The sequence below is a fragment of the Lontra canadensis genome, unplaced genomic scaffold, assembly GCF_010015895.1.
Source record: "Lontra canadensis isolate GAN:19392208 unplaced genomic scaffold, GSC_riverotter_1.0 scaffold48, whole genome shotgun sequence".
Taxonomy (NCBI): Eukaryota; Metazoa; Chordata; class Mammalia; order Carnivora; family Mustelidae; genus Lontra; species Lontra canadensis.
In genome coordinates this window covers 8,783,182-8,802,674 of record NW_022631042.1, presented here as the reverse complement: position 1 = coordinate 8,802,674, position 19,493 = coordinate 8,783,182, and the positions used below count along the sequence as shown (strand labels likewise).

At 35.2% G+C, this 19,493-nt stretch overlaps 1 protein-coding gene across 2 annotated transcripts in view; it reads right to left on the bottom strand.

Annotated features, from left to right (window-relative positions):
- Positions 1-19,493, bottom strand: part of FAM185A (family with sequence similarity 185 member A) — a 52,295-nt gene that overhangs the window by 31,086 nt on the left and 1,716 nt on the right. For both annotated transcript variants that reach the window (XM_032873298.1, XM_032873299.1), the window contains exons 2-4: positions 18,224-18,333; positions 9,929-10,021; positions 4,686-4,824 (exon numbers count right to left, since the gene is read on the bottom strand). In XM_032873298.1, the coding sequence (XP_032729189.1) occupies positions 4,686-4,824; positions 9,929-10,021; positions 18,224-18,333 (342 nt within the window). The remainder of the gene's footprint in view (positions 1-4,685; positions 4,825-9,928; positions 10,022-18,223; positions 18,334-19,493) is intronic.

The following is a 19,493-nucleotide window of genomic DNA, read 5'->3' as shown; positions in this document are numbered from 1 at the left end:
CACAGAGAAAATGAGAGAAGTAACACTCAGCAATTTATTTATCAATGTATAATCCTGACCTTAAAATAAGACCCTAAGTTACACGGGGGAATCTAAATATTTAAAGTACACTTTTATTAATTAAGCACTTATTCCAAATAATAACATAAGTTAAATATAAAATGCTAAAACAATGGTCATGAGTATGCCTATATATTAAAAACTCATTAATTGTTTACATTATGTTATAGGAGTTCCACCAAGGTGGCAGAGGAGTGGGGGACTCTTTTTCAACTGGTCTCCTGAATTTAGCTAGAAATCTACCAAGCCACTCTGAGTACCCATGAAATCAGCCTGAGATATAAGATTATACATGTCTAGATCTGTATGGGGACAGAGAATCAACAGTCCATAGGGTGCACCTGCTTTCAAATCACCCACCCACCGACACCAAAACCCCCAAACTCATATACTCAGTAAATCTAACAAAAAAGACAGGTATTGCTATCACATTTATGGTTAAAAAGAAAATGGCTTTTTACAACATCTGTATGTTGGGTTAAAAAAAATCTACTTGAAAAAAAATCAGGGGGCGCCTGGGTGGCTCAGTGGGTTAAAGCCTCTGCCTTCGGCTCAGGTCATGGTCTCAGAGTCCTGGGATCGAGCCCCACATCAGGCTCTCTGCTCAGCAGGGAGCCTGCTTCCTCCTCTCTCTCTGCCTGCCACTCTGCCTGCTTGTCATCTCTGTCTGTCAAATAAATAAACAAAATCTTAAAAAAAAAAAAAAAGAAAGAAAAAAAGAAAAAAAAAATCAGCTTAAGCCTTGCTTAAGGAACAGGAAGCCAAACTAAATAAATCCTGGACTGGCAGATCTTAGAATACATATATTTCCCAAATCTGTTTTCTCTAAGTCAAATATTTATAGGTAGTGACACATTTCCCCATAAAACAAGTTTCAAGATTCCCAAGCCAGCTTGTTTAAATATAGCCAAAACAAAATTTATGTTAGATGACCATCACCATTTAGAACAAAGAATTCACTGCAATATATATTCAGAGTTCCAGCTTGGGATGATCCCCTGGAAGACATCTCTCCCTACTAAAATTCTTACAGCTAGAACATAGGACTTCCTTTCATAAGCCATGACTCTGATCTTCTCACCTACAAGACTGTAGGGCTAGAACACTACCTGTTTGTACCCATCCCACCTCCAAACTCCAGTAGCATGTTCATACAATGACAAGGACATCATCAAGGATGGAAATAGGGGTTGTTACGGTTGAGGCAAGAAACTTAGGCTTGTCTGAAGGGTTATTGAAAAGTAGGCAGTCACTGGCAGGACTAAGAAATGAGGAGGGTTTCTTTCTTATCTAATCTCTTTTACAAACTTATTACCACTGAAAAATCCAAGTGGAGTGTGGGCCAAGGTCCAGATGAGGAAAAGCAGGGTTGAACAAGAAGGAAGATCTTCAACAGTGGCAACAGGATCAAATTTTCCCTTCCCTTACTTCTTCTCGTTGCTGTACCAGTGTTACAAATAATGAAGACCACGAGTTCTTTAAGGATAGGGATCATCTCCTGCCCAACTATGTATCCTCAGTGTCTGAAAATCTGGCACACAGTCAATATATGTGTTGAATGAATCAATAAATGTAACTACAGTGAATGCTGTAATTCATCACCTAGAATTCCTCATACCTCAGGGCTTATTTTCCTAGCTGAAGGGAGTACTGTTGGCAGACAGCCCTCAGCTGTCAGCCCTCTTAGGGAATTGCTTCAGCTAAAAAGAGTCATTTTGGCCTAAGACCATACCCCTTCCTGGGGCATCTTACATCTAATGGTTGGGGATATAAAGGTCCAGTTTTCCTCACCTCGACTTAAGACAATTCTGAGGATGATCCCAGCTTCAGAGCTCTCCCCTTGGAGTCACTGAGGCTGCATTACAGTCCAACTTCTCCAGGGGAAATTGGGCTTCCTTCCTTTGCATGGCTGCAGTTCCAAGACACCTCCCTTAGCAAATGTGCTGCACTCTAATTTCCATTTTAGAGTCTGCTTTTGAGAAACCCAACCTGAGACTACAGCCCAAAGAGGATCCAGGTCTGACCCAAATTTAAACTGCCCAAGGAAAGGTATCTAACTTCATATTAAAGGTCAGTAAATACAAAAGGCTTTACAAAGGCTAAGGAATGAATTCTGTCCCTAGCAATTTTTTTTTATTTAATCATGTTTTTAAATTTATTTTCAGCATAACAGTATTCATTGTTTTTGTACCACACCCAGTGCTCCATGCAATCCGTGCCCTCTCTAATACCCACCACCTGGTTCCCCCAACCTCCCACCCCCCACCTCTTCAAACCCTTCAGATTGTTTTTCAGAGTCCATAGTCTCTTATTGTTCACCTCCCCTTCCAATTTCCCCCAACTCCCTTCTCCTAACTCCCCATGTCCTCCATGCTATTTGTTATACTCCACAAATAAGTGAAACCATATGATAATTGACTCTCTCTGCTTGACTTATTTCACTCAGCATAATCTCTTCAGTCCGTGTTGATACAAAAGTTGGGTATTCATCCTTCCTGATGGAGGCATAATACTCCATAGTGTATAGGGACCACATCTTCCTTATCCATTCGTCGGTTGAAGGCATCTTGGTTCTTTCCACAGTTTGGCAACCGTGGCCATTGCTGCTATAAACATTGGGGTACAGATGGCCCTTCTTTTCACTTCATCTGTATCTTTGGGGTAAATACCCAGTAGTGCAATTGCAGGGTCATAGGGAAGTTCTATTTTTAATTTCTTGAGGAATCTCCACACTGTTCTCCAAAGAGGCTGCACCAACTTGCATTCCCACCAACAGTGTAAGAGGGTTCCCCTTTCTCCACATCCCCTCCAACACATGTTGTTTCCTGTCTTGCTAATTTTGGCCATTCTAACTGGTGTAAGGTGATATCTCAATGTGGTTTTAATTTGAATCTCCCTGATGGCTAGAGATGATGAACATTTTTTCATGTGTCTGATAGCCATTTGTATTTCAGCACTTTAAGTAATCAAAATCAAAAGACCTAGAGTTTTTTGAGGATTACCTCAAAAAGGTACATCTATTTACTATCACGTAAGCTATTAATAGCAAACTGTACCAAATTCAAATTCTAATCTAACTTAAAAGAAAGCAAAAGAAAATAAACATTAATGGACTTAGTATAAATATGGTATAAAACACTGCAAAGAACAGTGCTGTTCTTATCATAGGTGTTAATTAACATCTGACTTGGTAAGGAATTGCCTTTCTACTAAAAGCTACTCAATATATTAAGTACAATACTTTTCACCATCATTAACAGAAACGAAATGCTAGATAAAAGTCATAATTAAAATATGAAGAGTTACAAATTACCAGAACTATTCAAGGCATAGCTGAGCAATACATAAATAAAAAATAATAAAAGGAAATGCATTAAAAATCAGAATTACTATTACTTTTAAATTTAACAGCATAATATTTAATTTCTTGCCAAAATAAAATTAAATAGCTTACGAGTCACTTTATGTTTTTTTAAAAAAGATGATTAGTCTGCCATTAATTATCTAGAGGGTGAGCTTCCTAATGGCAGATCCTTCTTCGACAACAGAAATGAGAGTTACCTCTTAAAATTTATGTTATATGCAAAACCAAAAGACAACTGACAGAATGGAAGACGATATTCACAAATGACATATCAGATAAAGGGCTAGTATCCAAAAATCTATAAAGAACTTATCAAACTCAACATCCAAAGAACAAATAATCCAATCAAGAAATAGGCAGAAGACATGAACAGACATTTCTGCAAAGATGACACCCAGATGGCCAAAAGACACATGAAAAAGTGCTCCACATCACTTGGTATCAGGGAAATACAAATCAAAATCACAATGAGATACCAGTAAGAATGGCTAAAATTAACAAGTCAGGAAATGACTTGTGTTGGTGAGGATGCAGAGAAAGGGAACCCTCCTACACTTCTGGTGGGAATGCAAGCTGGTGCAGCCACTCTGGAAAAGAACATGGAGGCTCCTCAAAAAGTTGAAAATAGAGCTACCCTATGACCCAGCAATCACACTACTGGATATTTACCCTAAAGATACAAATGTAGTGATCCGAAGGGGCACGTGCACCTGAATGTTTATAGCAGCAATGTCCACAATAGCCAAACTATGGAAAGAACCTAGATGTCCCTCAACAGATGAATGGATAAAGAAGATGTGCTATATATATACAATGGAATACTATGCAGCCATCAAAAGAAATGAAGTCTTGCCATTTCCAGTGACGTGGATGGAACTAGAGGGTATTATGTTGAGCGAAATAAGTCAGAGAAAGACGATTATCATACGATCTCTCTGATATGAGGAATTTGAGAGGCAGGGCGGGGGGACTGTGGGAGGTAGGGAAGGAAGAAATGAAACAAGATGGGATTGGGAGGGAGACAAACCATAAGAGACTCTTAATTTCACAAAACAAACTGAAGGTTGCTGGTGGTTAGTGGGGGTAGGGTTAGGGTGGTTGGGTTATGGACATTGGGGAGGGCATGTGCTATGGTGAATGCTGTGAAATGTGTAGGCCTGATGATTCACAGACTTGTACCCCTGAGGCAAATAATACATTATATGTTAATAAAAATTTATGTTATATGGAGTACAGATGTATTAGGCTTCTATTATCTTACCATGAATACTTCCTAATGTAATATCTCCAGCAACAGAAGACAGAAATGATGATTCTGTATAAAGATACTTGGCTTCCAGCAAACCATGTTCAGTAGATATATTAACAGTACTTCCTTGCAGTTTATCTATGGTCACAGTCTATTAAGAGAAAAACTCAAAATCAGTTCATCATAAAACAAAGACTGGTAAAAAGCCAAAATGATACCTACAGATTTAGTGGGCAACTTACATAAAAAGTTACTACCCAGTATGCAATCACTTTACTGATTTTAATTCCCTGGCTCTAATTATAATACTGTGAGCCAACAGTGTATTCTCTGTGGAATGTGGAATGGACCCATTAAATTCAATTATTTAGAGCTGCTTTAATTTCTCTTAATAATGTCTTATATTTTCTATATAGAGTTCTTCAGCTTTTGTTACATTTATTCCTATTTGGTATTTTCTAAATGCTATTATAAAAGAACTTTTTTTTTAAACTTCATTTTGCCTTAATTGGCTTTTGTATTTGATCTTAAATCCAACAACTTCAGTAAACTCACTAATTTTAATAATTTACCTGAATTTAAGAAAGTTTTTCTATATGTATAACTTCTATTGCCTACAAGTGACAGTTTCATTATTGCCTTTCCAATCCTTATATTAATACTGTTTTTCCTGCTCTGTCCTGCTTAACTATTTGGCTCAGGTCTCCCAATTCAACAGTGAACAAAAGCAATGAGATAGTAAGCAACCTAATCTTATCCCTATTCTCAGAGGGAAAACTTAAAATATAGCATCATCATTGAGTAAGATGTTTGCTAGAGATATCCTTTAGATCCTTAATATCATATCCTTTCTATTTCAAATATATTTTATTATTGCTATTGAAATTATAAATGGGTTTTAATTTTAGCACATATTTTATCTTTTTTTTTTTACTATCATGATTTTCTCTTGTCATCAGTTACTGTAGTGAATACACTATTATTGCTCCAATTTTTCCACTTTAAATCTAATAACAGGGTGCCTGGATGGCTCAGTGGGTTAAACCTCTGCCTTCGGCTCAGGTCATGATCTCAGGGTCCTGCGATCAAGTCCTGCATCAGGCTCTCTGGTTGGCAGGGAGACTGCTTCCTCCTCTCTCTCTCTCTCTCTGCCTGCCTCTCTGCCTACTTGTGATCTCTCTCTGTCAAATAAATAAAATCTTTAAAAAAAAAAATCTAATAACAAAATAGGTTTCTATTGAACAAAATGAAAAGAATTTTATATTTATCCCTAAGCTTCCCTAACAATGAATTTAGCATGAATTTGTTTCAAATATTGAGCACAATGTAAAATGAATATACCTAGTTAAGATTCCAAATTATCTCTATCAAGTTTTAAACATGTTTTATAAGCATCGAGTGAGTGTTAATATAAAACTGTTAACAAAAAAATCAAATCACCAGGAAGGCATGCTACAGTTTTGCCCAGGATAAAGAAAGATCATTGCCCACCTTTAAAGAAAGATCATTGTTTTTCAATACATCATCAGCACACCAATATCATTCATTCCTACCTAATATGTGCTTCAGAAACTGTTAAAAATTCAAAATAATATTTAATAAGAACTGAATTTCAAGAATACTAAAATTTAGAAGTATAAAAAAGAGAAAAAAAAGCACTCAGAGCTTCCACTGGGAAGCAAGTTAGAATGACTTTGCCCTCTGGATTTGAAGTATGTAACTTTCTTTTTTAACTTTTATTAAGCACTTAATATACACCTAGTTGCTTCTTATCTACAGTTTCTTTTAAGCTGATTATGGATTCATAGGAATTTTGACTTTAAATTTAGTTTCAATAAATCAGTCAAAAAAAGGATATTTTACCTACATTCATTCAGATTTGTGAGAATGCAAATGTTCTGCATTCCCTGGGTTACAGATGTAAAATTCATGAAAAAATTTGTCCTTTACCTACAAAGGTTTGTCATGAAAAGTTGCTTTATGCATGGTTTCAAATTCACCAAGCATTTTCATTAAGCAGACAACAACTCTAGCTTTTTATAGATAATGAGGCTGGTTTTGGGGATAAAAAAAGATATTGAAAGAGTATTTGAAAGTTCATTAAATTGGTAAAAGGGCACTTTTGATTAGATTCTCCCTACAACCAAATAAAGCCTTTAAGAGGCTTCTTATGAATATCTGGAAATGGTCAAGGGTTTACTTTGTTCTTTAAACACTAAATATTTTACCTTGTAGAAAACTAGAAAATATCCTCTCCTGCTGCACCAAAGCAAATGAAAGCAAGTGAAGGTACAACACCTTCCCCACTACAATAATAAAGGTATTTTAGCCAATCACTCCATAAAACTCATTTCAAAGAAATTAAAAATTCACTGAGGACCACATATAATGTATTGTATCAGATACTAACATAACAATTAAAGCTAGGACACCATAGTTTATGGCAAAATGCTGAGGCTCTTGCTTACAGTTATTAATGCTAATGGAGCAAACAGTCATAAACAGACTCTTTGGATTAAACTGTATAGCTTGCTTATTAACAGCAATAACTACTAAAAGACCGAAGAGTAGATCCAAAAATTAATACCTTCTTGATAGAAGATATTACTATAAATTAATTTACTTTTCTACACAAGGAAAATTTTTCATAAGTTATTATAAATCAACATTATATATAATGAAAATCACACTTTAAGGAAGCACTGTAGCTTTGTAACCCAAACTAAAAGAGGTCAACTGACAACTATGTCACCAATTCATCCAACCATAAGAGGAAATTAATTTCTATCTTCTCTGTACCAAACTTAGGATACTAAATTAATGATATTATCTAAAACAGCTGCTCCATTTAAAATGACACATTAAAAATGCTGTTAAATGTTTATAATACTCATTTGATTCTCATAACCTTGTTGAGTAGGAAAAACAAAATCATCTCTATTTTACAAATAACGGAATGAGTCTCAGTAAAGTTAACTGGCAGATCTAGGACTAGTCAAGTTTGCTTTCCCATGTTTCATTTACCTTTATCATCATCATTGTAATAAACACTGGATTAGAGTTAACTAAGTGCCAGACTTTAGGTACTTAATCTGTATTAAATGATTTAATCCTCATAACTCTCTGAATTAAGTCCATTACTATTATTCCATTTTCCAGAAAACTAAGGCACATAGAGGTTAAGTAACTTGTCTGAAGTTAAAAAGCTTAAGTGAGGGGTGCCTGGGTAGCTCATTTGGTTAAGCAACTGCCTTTGCCTTGGGCTCAGGTCATGATCCCAGGGTCCTGGGGTGGAGCCCAGAGATGGGCTCCCTGCTCAGTAGGGACTCTGCTTCTCCCTCTCCTCCCAGCGTGTACTCTCTCTCACTATCTCTGTCAGTCTTTCTCTCTCCATCTCTCAAAGAAGTAATAAATAAAATCTTAAAAAAAAAAATTAATAAATAAAGGAATATATTTAGGAATTTATTAAATAAAGGAATAAAATACTTAAGTAGCTAAGACCTGGATTTGAACACAGGTAATGTGATTCTCAATTCTGTGCTCTTAACCAATTCACTATGCCACCTATCAATTATCTATAGCACACCTCTGTGAAAGTTGTATATTAAGAGTTAACATATATCATAAGCATTTATTTTATACAAAGCCCCACAAACTTAGAAATAAATTTTAAATATTAACATTACATATAATACAAATAGAAATAAATATCTAGACTAATTCTTTAATATAACAAAACTAAATAGGCAAGAAACAAAATAGTATAATAGAAAGTAAGAATAAATGAATATTCAATAAACCATGTAAGTTGGAACAAATAAATAATTTAATGAGTGGAAACAGCAGCCAAAATGTTCAAAATAGCAAATAATTAAGAGATGATTTAAATTTTCCTTTGAAACGTTTATTTGAATGTCAATATGTAATGTTCTGGTAACATGGATCATTTCAATTAACATAAGCCATCATTTAAAGGACAGAGTATTTGAAAGTTCATTAAATTGGTAAAAGGGCGCTTTTGAAGGAACTACAAAGTTGTCCAATTTCCCTTTTGCACTTCTAAGCCCACAACAAGCAGAGGGTAAAACTAAATGCCATCTCAAAAGAGCTGCCACACAGACCAGGCAGTATCTTTCAATACTTTCCTAGCCTAATACTTTATAAAGGATAAATTTAAATGTTTGGGCTTAAAAATCTCCCAAGGTGATAGAAAATAAAAGTGACAATAGTAGAAACAATGACTGTTATAATCTACCTTGTTTAATTATGCCAACAATAATCTACCTACAAGATATTCTTATAACTCATCCTCACCAATTACCTGAGGATAAAGCTTAGTAAAGAATTTAAATTTATAATGAAAGATTTTGCAAATTGCACAAGTTTGTAAAATAAAAGATGAACTAGCTCTTTCTCAAAGATTTAAACATTATTCATAATGATAAAAAATTGTGACAATTTATACTTCAAAATTATTAACTATATTCTTAATACTATGCTAAATCACAGAGAGCAACAAAAGTTAATTAAAAAATACAAACTATCTCATAGCAACCAAAATCCCTATGGATAATAAAAGCTTTTGGAGAGTAGTGATGCTATCCAATAGCGCCACCTTGTGGAAAATACTGAAGAGTTGAGTTTTGAAATTCAACCTTCCAACTGGCTAAAAAGTAAAGTAAACAGGTCTTAGAAAAATGCTCAAATAAATCTAACACATAAAAAAATTTAATCTTAACCATGGCAGTAATACCTAATGATCAATTTTAATCCATGATCATAAACATTCCTTCTGAACTTAATATTTAAAGATGTTATCAATTCCAAATAAAGCATTACCTGTCAAAAGTATTAAATCACAAACTAAAATTTAAGTTGTATAATATTTAACCACTTCAAATTCGAATTTACTAATGAACTAAGGTGCATTAAAAAGAAGAGAATGTTATGCTACAAATTTTGCAGAAACTACCTTTAAGCTATGTGAGCCACCTTGAAGCAAAATTATAATTGTTAAAAAAATTTCAATCTTGGGCGCCTGGGTGGCTCAGTGGGTTAAAGCCTCTGCCTTCGGCTCAGGTCATGATCTCAGGGTCCTGGGATCGAGGCCCGCATCGGGCTCTCTGCTCAGCGGGGAGCCTGCTTCCTCCTCTCTCTCTCTATGCCTGCCTCTCTGCCTACTTGTGATCTCTCTCTGTTTCAAATAAATAAATAAAATCTTAAAAAAAAAAAAAAAAAAAAAATTTCAATCTTACACTTTTATCTGATGCATGAATATCTGCATTTCCATAAACTGTTCCCAGGCAGATTACTTTGCCTCCTTTTGTCTGAACATGTAATTTTTGACTCTGAAAGACAAATACAAAAATAAAGAGAAAAAGAATAAATTTGATTTAAACTATTAAAAAAATCCAACATTTTATACATTTAAAAAAAATAATAAAGCAGCAAAAGGATCCAGAAACAAAATAGAAATGCACTATTTGGAATAATAACATCAACTGGTGGTGGGGGTGCCTGGGTGGCTCAGATCGCTAAGCATCTGCCTTCAGGTAAGGTCATTATCCCAGGGTCCTGGGATGGAGCCCCACGTCTGGCTCCCAGCTCAGCGGGGAGTCTGCTTTTCCCTCTCCCTCTGCCTCTCCTCCTGCTTGTGTTTTCTCTCTTTCAAATGAATAAATAAAATCTTAAAAAAAAAAAGAACATCAACTGGGAAAGAATATCAACTGCTGTTAAAGGATTAAATAAGTCATCTGTACTCATTAGAGGAAAAAGAAGAGATACTTGGGTGTTCCAGGAGCTTCACTGAAGACGGGCTTGGGAATATAAGATCACTCTGACTAGCTAACTAAACAAAAATGTTGTGGAAGATGACAATAATTACTATTACTGTTCATCATTATTAATAATTATCATTGTTTTTTGTTTTTAAGGATTTTATTTATTTGACAGAGAGAGATCACAAGTAGGCAGAGAGGCAGGCAGAGAAAGAGGAGGAAACAGGCTCCCTGCTGAGCAAAGAGCCCGATGCCGATGCAGGGCTCCATCCCAGGACTCTGGGATCATGACCCGAGCCAAAGGCAAAGGCTTTAATCCACTGAACCACCCAGGCGCCCCAATTATCACTGTTAATAACAATAATAGTTACCATTACTTGGCATTTTCTTTGACCAAATACAGTGTTCACTACTTTACATGACTGACTCTTTACAACAACTCAGAAATAGGTGTCATATTTTTCCAATTTAAAGAAGGAAGAAATTCAAGAATCAGAAAGGTTATATAACTTTATCAGGTGAGAGAAAACAACAAAATATAAACTAACAGAATCAAGGTCTGTATGATTTCAAAACCCACATCTATGGCTGGAGTCTTCTGAAGGATATATTCATACTTAACGGTAACAGCCCACTGATTATTAAACTTTCTAGCAGATCACACCCCAGAAAATGGAACTCTGGATAAAAATGTCTCAAGCACAAATAAAACAGCAGTCACTGTTAGCCTCCTCTGTCAAAAAAAAATTTAAAAAAGTATGTGTGGAGTAGTGAGGGATCATGGGAATAGGGAGAGAGAAAGATTTGATTTCACACTTGGTAACTGTGGAAAAAACTACCATAAAGCCTACAAAAATCTGTCCCCCACCACCAAAGTAAAAGCAACATATCTGAGCCCATGAAGAGATGGTATTTTCCAGCTTCTGTTACCTCTAAGGGGTTGCTAAGTTCTTGCAAACAGTGTTAAATGGAAATGCTCTGTGCAATTTCAAGGCTGTTGCTTTTTTTTTTTTTAAGATTTTATTTATTTATTTGACAGACAGAGATCACAAGTAGGCAGAGAGGCAGGCAGAGAGAGAGGAAGGGAAGCAGGTTCCCTGCTGAGCAGAGAGCCCATCGCGGGGCTCGGGGCTCGATCCCAGGACCCTGGAATCATGACCTGAGCCAAAAGCAGAGGCTTTAACCCACAGAGCCACCCAGGCGCCCCACAAGGCTGTTGCTTTTAAGAAGAGTTGGTGTGCCTTCTTTGTGCTCTGCCCCTCTACCAGATGAGCGCAGATTACAGTAAGACTGTAAGAGATGGCAAAGCCAGAAGATGGAAAGAACCTATAATCATAGAAGAGCCACGTACACACTTGTAACCACATACACACGTGGTTATAGAAGAGCCACGTACACACTTTCTTACCACAAGTAAGAAATAAATTATAGTTGTACATGAGCCATTTTGTTTGATCTATTTTGTAGAGAAGATTGGTTTACTTTAACCATTACATACGTCTTCAGTTCTGCCATAATCATAAAAAAAAGAAAAGGTAAATAGCAAAGAAAGAAAAATACCAAAAGCACACTAACCAACGTCATGATCAGAAACAGCACAGAAGTGTCTAAACCGTAGGGAAAAATTAAATTCAAAACAACCATATACCCTCTGGTTGCTTTACTCAAGGGAAAAAATAGAAAAAACTTAGGCAAAAAAGCCCAGGAATGAACTTCAAAAAATTTAGTGAAAAGGACAAAATGAATCATTATTAAAAAGTTTATCTATATGGGGCACCTGGGTGGCTGAGTTGTTAAGTGTCTGACTTCAGCTAAGATCATGATCCCAGGGTCCTGGGATCGAGCCCCACATCAGGCTCCCTGTTCAGCAAGAAGCCTGCTTCTCCCTCTCCCACACCCCCTGTTTGTGTCCCCTTTATCGTTGTGTCTCTCTCTGTCAAATAAATAAATAAAATCTTAAAAAAAAAAAAAAGTTTATCTATATTACGGTGGTAGACTACTTTATGCCCAGAGACACGAGTCTAAAGTCAAACTGCATTTTATATGTAGTAGTCATCAAGCAGACAAGTAATTGATAAATTTTTGAAAAGAGTACCTCCAAAACAAACATTACTTCAGCTGGAGCTTACATGAATTTCAAACTTACATGAGTTCCTATGACACTTCAGAAATTGTAAACAAAATTCATGTATGTGTGAATTTTTTTCCTAAGGAGATAGTCATCATTTTCAAAGAGGGCTAAGGCTCAAAGATATTAAAAGATAGTGTTATAATTTAAAACTAATCTAATTCCAAAAAATTAGATTATAAAGTTTTAAAAACTATATAAAACAAAATAAATAAATCAGAACCGAATGAGTATAAACTACTGTATTGCATTTTTAAAAACTGCAAATGTGTGGCCTTCCACGGATTATGTATGTTGCCTAAAATATTTATTTACTTATTCTCTAAGAGTGCACAATAAATGTAGTATTGCCATGTATTTTGCTCAACAGTAAAGAAAGGTAGAGAGACCATCCAAAAAGACAAAGAAGAAATCTTGCCATTTGCAATGACATGGGTGGGATGAGAGGGTATTATGCTAAGCGAAACGAGTCAATCAGAGAAAGACAATTATCATATGATCTCACTGATATGCAGAATTTAAGAAACAAAACAGAGGATCAGAAGGGAAAAGAGGAAAAAACAAAAGATGAAACCAGTGAGGGAGACAAACCATTAGAAGACTCTTAATCATAGGAAACAAACTGAGGGTTGCTGGGCGTGAGGGGAGTGGAGAGATGGGGTAACTGGGTAATGGACATTAAGGAGGTTATGTGATGTAATGAGTGTCTGGGTATTATAAAATACTGATGAATCACAGACCTGTACCTCTGAAACCAATAATACATATGCTAATTGAATTAAAATTTAAAAAAGAAATTATCCATGAAAAAATGACATAAATATATATATGTTTTACATATGAATAAGTACATACATAAACGATTATAAAAATATATAAACAGAGGCTGTGTTTCCAGATGTTTTCGGGTCTTTTAAGCAACATAGCCTCATGGTTTTAGCACATGAGCTCTAGACAGACTTAGGTTCAAGTCTTGGCTCTGTCATTCATCACCTATGTGACCTCAGCAAGAAACATCTCCTGGCCTCAGCTTCCTCATCTGTCAAATAAGGAAGCATGTAGCTCCCGGGCTGCTCTGCTAATTAAACGGGATGATACATGCAAAACTCTTAGCAAGATCTCTGGTGTGCAGTAAATAAAGCCACTTGTGAGTGTTTTGGAAAAAAAAAAAAAAAGGTGAAAGGAGCGCGAACTTGGAAATTAGAAAAGATACAAGTTCAAATCTTAGCTTTATTTATTAGCTATGTGAACCTAAATGAGCTCCTCAATCTCTTGGTGCCTGAGTTTCATTCTTGATTGAAGATAGATATAATTCAAAGATTAAATGAAGGCTTAGCTAAGTTTCCCGGTACAAAAAAGACCCAATAAACAATAGCTATTATTATTGCTATAAATATTTTATCAAAGAGATCAAATATATATATGCCCTCAAAATGAGTGGAAGAGAAACCTATATTAATTGACATCATTAATTCAAGATAATATTATACATTTAAAAATTAAACATGATCTTTCAACAAGTGCTCCCATTTATGAATATCTTAAGAACAATTCTTTTGATCCTTGGTATACCATTAGGATCCACTGGACCCAATATTAGCTCTTAAATGTTTTTAAAACTATTCTATTTGTAAGGGCTGATATTTCATGATTTTTATTTTCTTAGAGTGCTTCCAAAGAACATATAGAAAATTTACCCTTTTAAAAAATAAAATAAAACACATTCTATCTTAAAATTACTATATCCATCTACTGGACTCTTTTATAAATCTAAAATACATTATGGGCTCTTAGTGTTCTTATTTTTCACATCTTATAATATTCCGCTATTTCACTATCCTAGGAATTATTTCATCGTTATTCATCAATTATTGTCAACCATGCTTTAAAAAAAAAATAATAAGACAACAGAAGAATTGAAGGACTTGCCTAGAATGGTAGTTCTCAACTAAAGGTGATTTTGCCCCCCCCAGAGAACATTTGGCAATGTTGATATTTTTCATTGTCATAACCAAGCAGTTTCCTACTTGAATTTAGTAGGTAGGGGCCAGCAATGCCACTAAACATCCTAGAGGGCATAGGTAAGGCACTGACAACAAAGAATTATCTGGTCTAAAATATCAATAGTGCCAAAGTTGAGAAACCATTTTTTCTTTTATGCCATAATGGCAGAAGGAAGAAAAGTGACCAAAAAAGATCTCTCAGAATCATCACATGAATCAAAAGATAAAAGCAAAGAGATCAACAGGATAGTAGCTTCTGATTTTTTTGATTTTTTTAAATCTGCAGACTCTTTTAATTGCGATTATTTTGAGTACATTTATATTTGAACTGTGCCCACAGAACTATCAATTTTTTAATGGTAATATGTGTTTTATTAAGTTTTTAATTTTAATTCCACTATAACATACAATGTTGTGTTAGTTTCAGGTATAGTGTAGTGATTCAACAATTCTTTGCATTACTCAGTGCTCATTATAGTAAGTGTACTCTAATCTCCATCACCTATTCCACCCCCTCCCTTCCCTACCTATTTCCCAACTGGTAACCATCAGTTTGTTCTCTTTAGTTAACTGTTTCTTGATTTCTCTTTGTTTCCCTTTGTTGTTTGTTTTGTTTCTTAAATTCCACATATGAGTAAAATCATATAGTATTTGTCTTTCTCTGACTTATTCTGCTTAGCATAACACCCTCTAGTCTAGGTCCATCCATGTTATCACAAATGGCAGGATCTCATTCTTTTTTATGTCTGAGTAATATCCCAGTTTGTGTGTTTAGACACACACCACGTCTTATTTATCCATGCATCTGTGGATGGACACTTGGGTTGCTTCCATAGCTTGGCTATTATAAACAACGCTGCAAAAAAACACAGTGGTCCATATATCTTTCTGAATTAGTGTTTTTGCTTTCTTTGGTTAAATATCTAGTAAAGCAGTTACTGGATCATATGGTATTTCTATTCTTAATTTTCTGAGAAATGTCCATACTGTTTTCCATAGTGGTTGCACCAATTTACACTCCCAAATGCACAAGGGTTTCCTTTTTTCCACATCCTCACCTACACATACTATTTCTTGTCTTTTTGATACTAGCCATTCTGACTAGTGTGAAGTGATATCTCATTATGGTTTTGATTTGCATTTCCCTGATAGTGATGTTGAGCAACTGTTCATGTACCTGTTGGCTATCTGTGTGTTTTCTTTGGAAAAGTATCTATTCAGGTCCTCTGCCCATTTTTCAATTGGATTTTTGGGGTTTTAGGTATTGAGTTGTGCATGTTCTTTTTTTTTTTTTTTTAAGATTTTGTTTATTTATTTGACAGAGAGAGAGAGAGATCACAAGTAGTCAGAGATGCAGGCAGAGAGAAAGGAAGGGAAGCAGGCTCCCCGCTGAGCAGAGAGCCCAATGTGGGGCTCAATCCCAGGACCCTGAGATCATGACCTGAGTCGAAGACAGAGGCTTTAACCCACTGAGCCACCCAGGCATCCTGATATATATAAATATATAAGTTCTTTATATATTTTGGGTATTAACCCCTTAGCAAGTATATCATTCACAAATATCTTCTCCCATTCACTAAAACAATACATGGATGAGAAGCAACTTCCAGTTCTGGACAAACCCAACTTCCTTGTACCTGATCATATCAACATGAGTGAGCTCATTAAGATGATTAGAAAGTGCTTACAGCTCAACACTAATCAAGCCTTCTTCCTGTTAGTGAACAAACACAGTATGGAGAGTGTGTCCATGCTGATTTCTGAAGTGTATGAAAGTGAGAAGGATAAAAATGGATTCCTATATATAGTATGTGCCTCTCAGGAGACATTTGGAATGAAATTGTGTGTTAAGACTAAAAAACGCATCTATTCAAAAGTGTTTTAAACCCTTACCAAGAAAGAGAAAAAGGGACGTTACCAACTGAGACTGATCAGTTCATCCAATCACAGATCATTACAACAGCAGTGTTCCTGTCTATGAATTTTAGAAAGTTGTTTTTGTACGCACGCAGAAAAGCTGAGCTCCAAATGAGCACATTCAACTTTGGAAAATATCATTTAACCTAGGCTGTTTTGTTTTTAAATTTAGAAGTTTAAAAATAATATACTTTGCATTCTAAAAAAAAAGAGTTTTAGTCATGGTTTCTTTTGCTGTACAAAACCCTTTTTATTTTGGTGTAGTCCCAAGAGTTTTTTGTTTTGCTTTTGCTTTTGTTTCCTTTGTCTGAGGAAACATATCCATAAATATATTGCTAATGCTGATGTCCAAGAGATTACTTCCTATGTTTTCTTCTAAGAGTTCATGGTTTCACATTTAGGTCTTTAATCCATTTTGATATCTTTTCTCCATTGTACAATTATTGCCTCCTTTGTCATAGATTGACCATACATGGTCAATGAATGATGTGGGTTTATTTCTGAGTTCTCTATTCTGTCCCATTGATCTATGTATCTATTTTTGTGCCAGTTTTGTGCCTGTTTTGCTTACTACAGCTTTGTAGTGTATCTTGAAATCAGGGACAGTGATACCTCCAGCTTTGTTCTTTCTCAAGATTACTTTGGCTATTCAAGGTCTTCTGTGGTTCCATACAAATTTTAGGATTATTTGTTCTGGTTCTGTGAAAAATGCTATTGACACTTTGATAGATATAGCACTGAATCTGTGGAGTGCTTTGAGTAGCAAGGATATTTTAACAATATTAATTCTTCCAATCCCAAATATATCTTTCCATTTGTTTGTATCATCTAGCTTCTAATTTTGATTGTGAAACTGAAAATATAAGATACTGAGTTTTTAGAAGGCGATATTCTGGATGAATTTTCTGAAGGTTAAGCATTGATGAGTGAACAATATATTTCTAAAGGCAAAAAGGAACTATGAATATTCTTATCCAGTTAGTCATTCAACATGAAGACTTCATTGTGTATCTTTTACAACAAGAACCTGAACCATCTCATTTTGCTAAAAGGACATAGAATAGTATTCTTTAATCTTCTGTGATATTTGTGCAATTACATTTATTTGAAATAGTTCACATATGAACAGATACTAAAGGCAAGTATGCAAATAAAAGTGACTGAAACAAAACAAATGATGTAAAACTTTTTAAATGCATCAAACTAATCATTCTAATTAGTGTTTATGAATCTAAAAATCGTGACCTTCAGCTCAGGTCACTATCCTGGGGTCCTAGGACAGAGTCCTGCATCAGGTTCCCTGCTCAGCAGGGAGCATGGTTCTCCCTCTCCCACTGTTTCCCTCTCCCTCTGCCTGCCACTCTGCCTGCTTATGCTTTCTCTGTCAAATAAATAAAATCATTAAAAAAAAACCCCACTAAAATTTCTTTAATAAGATCTTAAAATACCAAGAATGTATTATTAGTTTCACTGTACACTTTGAAATGAAATCTAAAGGAATCATATAAATGAGAAAAACCTTCAAAGTTGCTACAACTTCTTTACTTTCAAAACAGAACTGATTTCAAGGCAAATTTTTTGCGAGAAATGTCTGAGAGATGAATAAATAATACTCAATATTCTCAACACATGATATTCAGAATAGTGCTAGTTTGACACTGCAGCTCAAAGTTTAAGGTTTTTTAAAAACAGTAATATTGAAATACAATTAAAAAATGTTTATACCTTAACAGACTGTAAGATGCCAGTCCCCTGCTCAGTTTCAATTTTGCAATTATCACACTCAATATTTTGGACTTTTACACAGCCAGACCCTGATGACTTGATATCCAAATCTAGAAATGAAAAAAGAAAAAAAAAGTTAGTACTATGGCTAATAAGCTCCAAAGTTTTTTAGCGTTCCCTAAGAAATCCAGCTCCTCAGTTATGTTCATAAAATAACTGAACCCTGGAGACAGCATGGTTGTCAGCACCTAAGGGGTCTCCACCACAGCAACAGGACAAATGTAGTGCCCTTTTCTGCTAACTTTTAGAAATAAAGCAGTTATTTCTATTGACCTATATCATCTAAAGAGAGAAAGTGATGTAGGAGAAAAGTAAAAGAGGGCAGATACTCCAATTAATACATATTCCTGGGAAAGACAGGAAACACACACACACACACACACACACACACACACACACACACGTTTAAATAAAACTACAGCTAGTTAACAAGTCATTATGGTAAACTATTCATGAATAAGCCAGTTAGCCTCTTCTCTCTTATATTCACAAAGATTTATAGATTTGTTCCCAAACTTCATATAAATTAAAAGCATATTGTAGGAATAGTACAGATCTGTGTTTGTTGCCCCCCACAAAAAACCACTGGGGCTTAACACAATTTAATCGTTATGGCATAAAAATAAATTTCTGCAATTTTGTATATGGCAGTCTCTATAAAGGCTTTTAAAACAGCAATATTTTGGTTGTAATAATCTAAAAATATATAAACCAATAATTTTACCCCAGATGGATGCAAATGTAAGTAACCAATTTTTACTCGGTTGAGTAGTGTTACAACATAGCCTTCATGTAAGGCAGCGTTCATAGATATGTAGAGGACATAAATGTCGTCTACCCACACACCCCAACAGGTAGAAAAGCCCACTTAGTGGCAGTAATGCTACTCTTACTCACAGAAACAGGTATAAACAAACTGGAGGAACAAGTATATACGAAGAAAATTGAATTATATTGATTTGAGAAGCCCGTGAAATAGACACCTAGAAATGGTAAACTGGAAATGGGATTCTGGCTCTAAGAAGAGGAATCTACAAATAATGAGGTTTGAGGTCACCAGCACAGATAGTTCCACTTTTGTCTGTGTTACCATAAAATTTCGCTTACTCTATTTCAATACTCAATCCCTTTTTCATTATGGTAATATATTGACAAATCTTCCTCCCCACCCCAGACTGTTATATTTTGAAGACAGGGTCTTTTATTCATC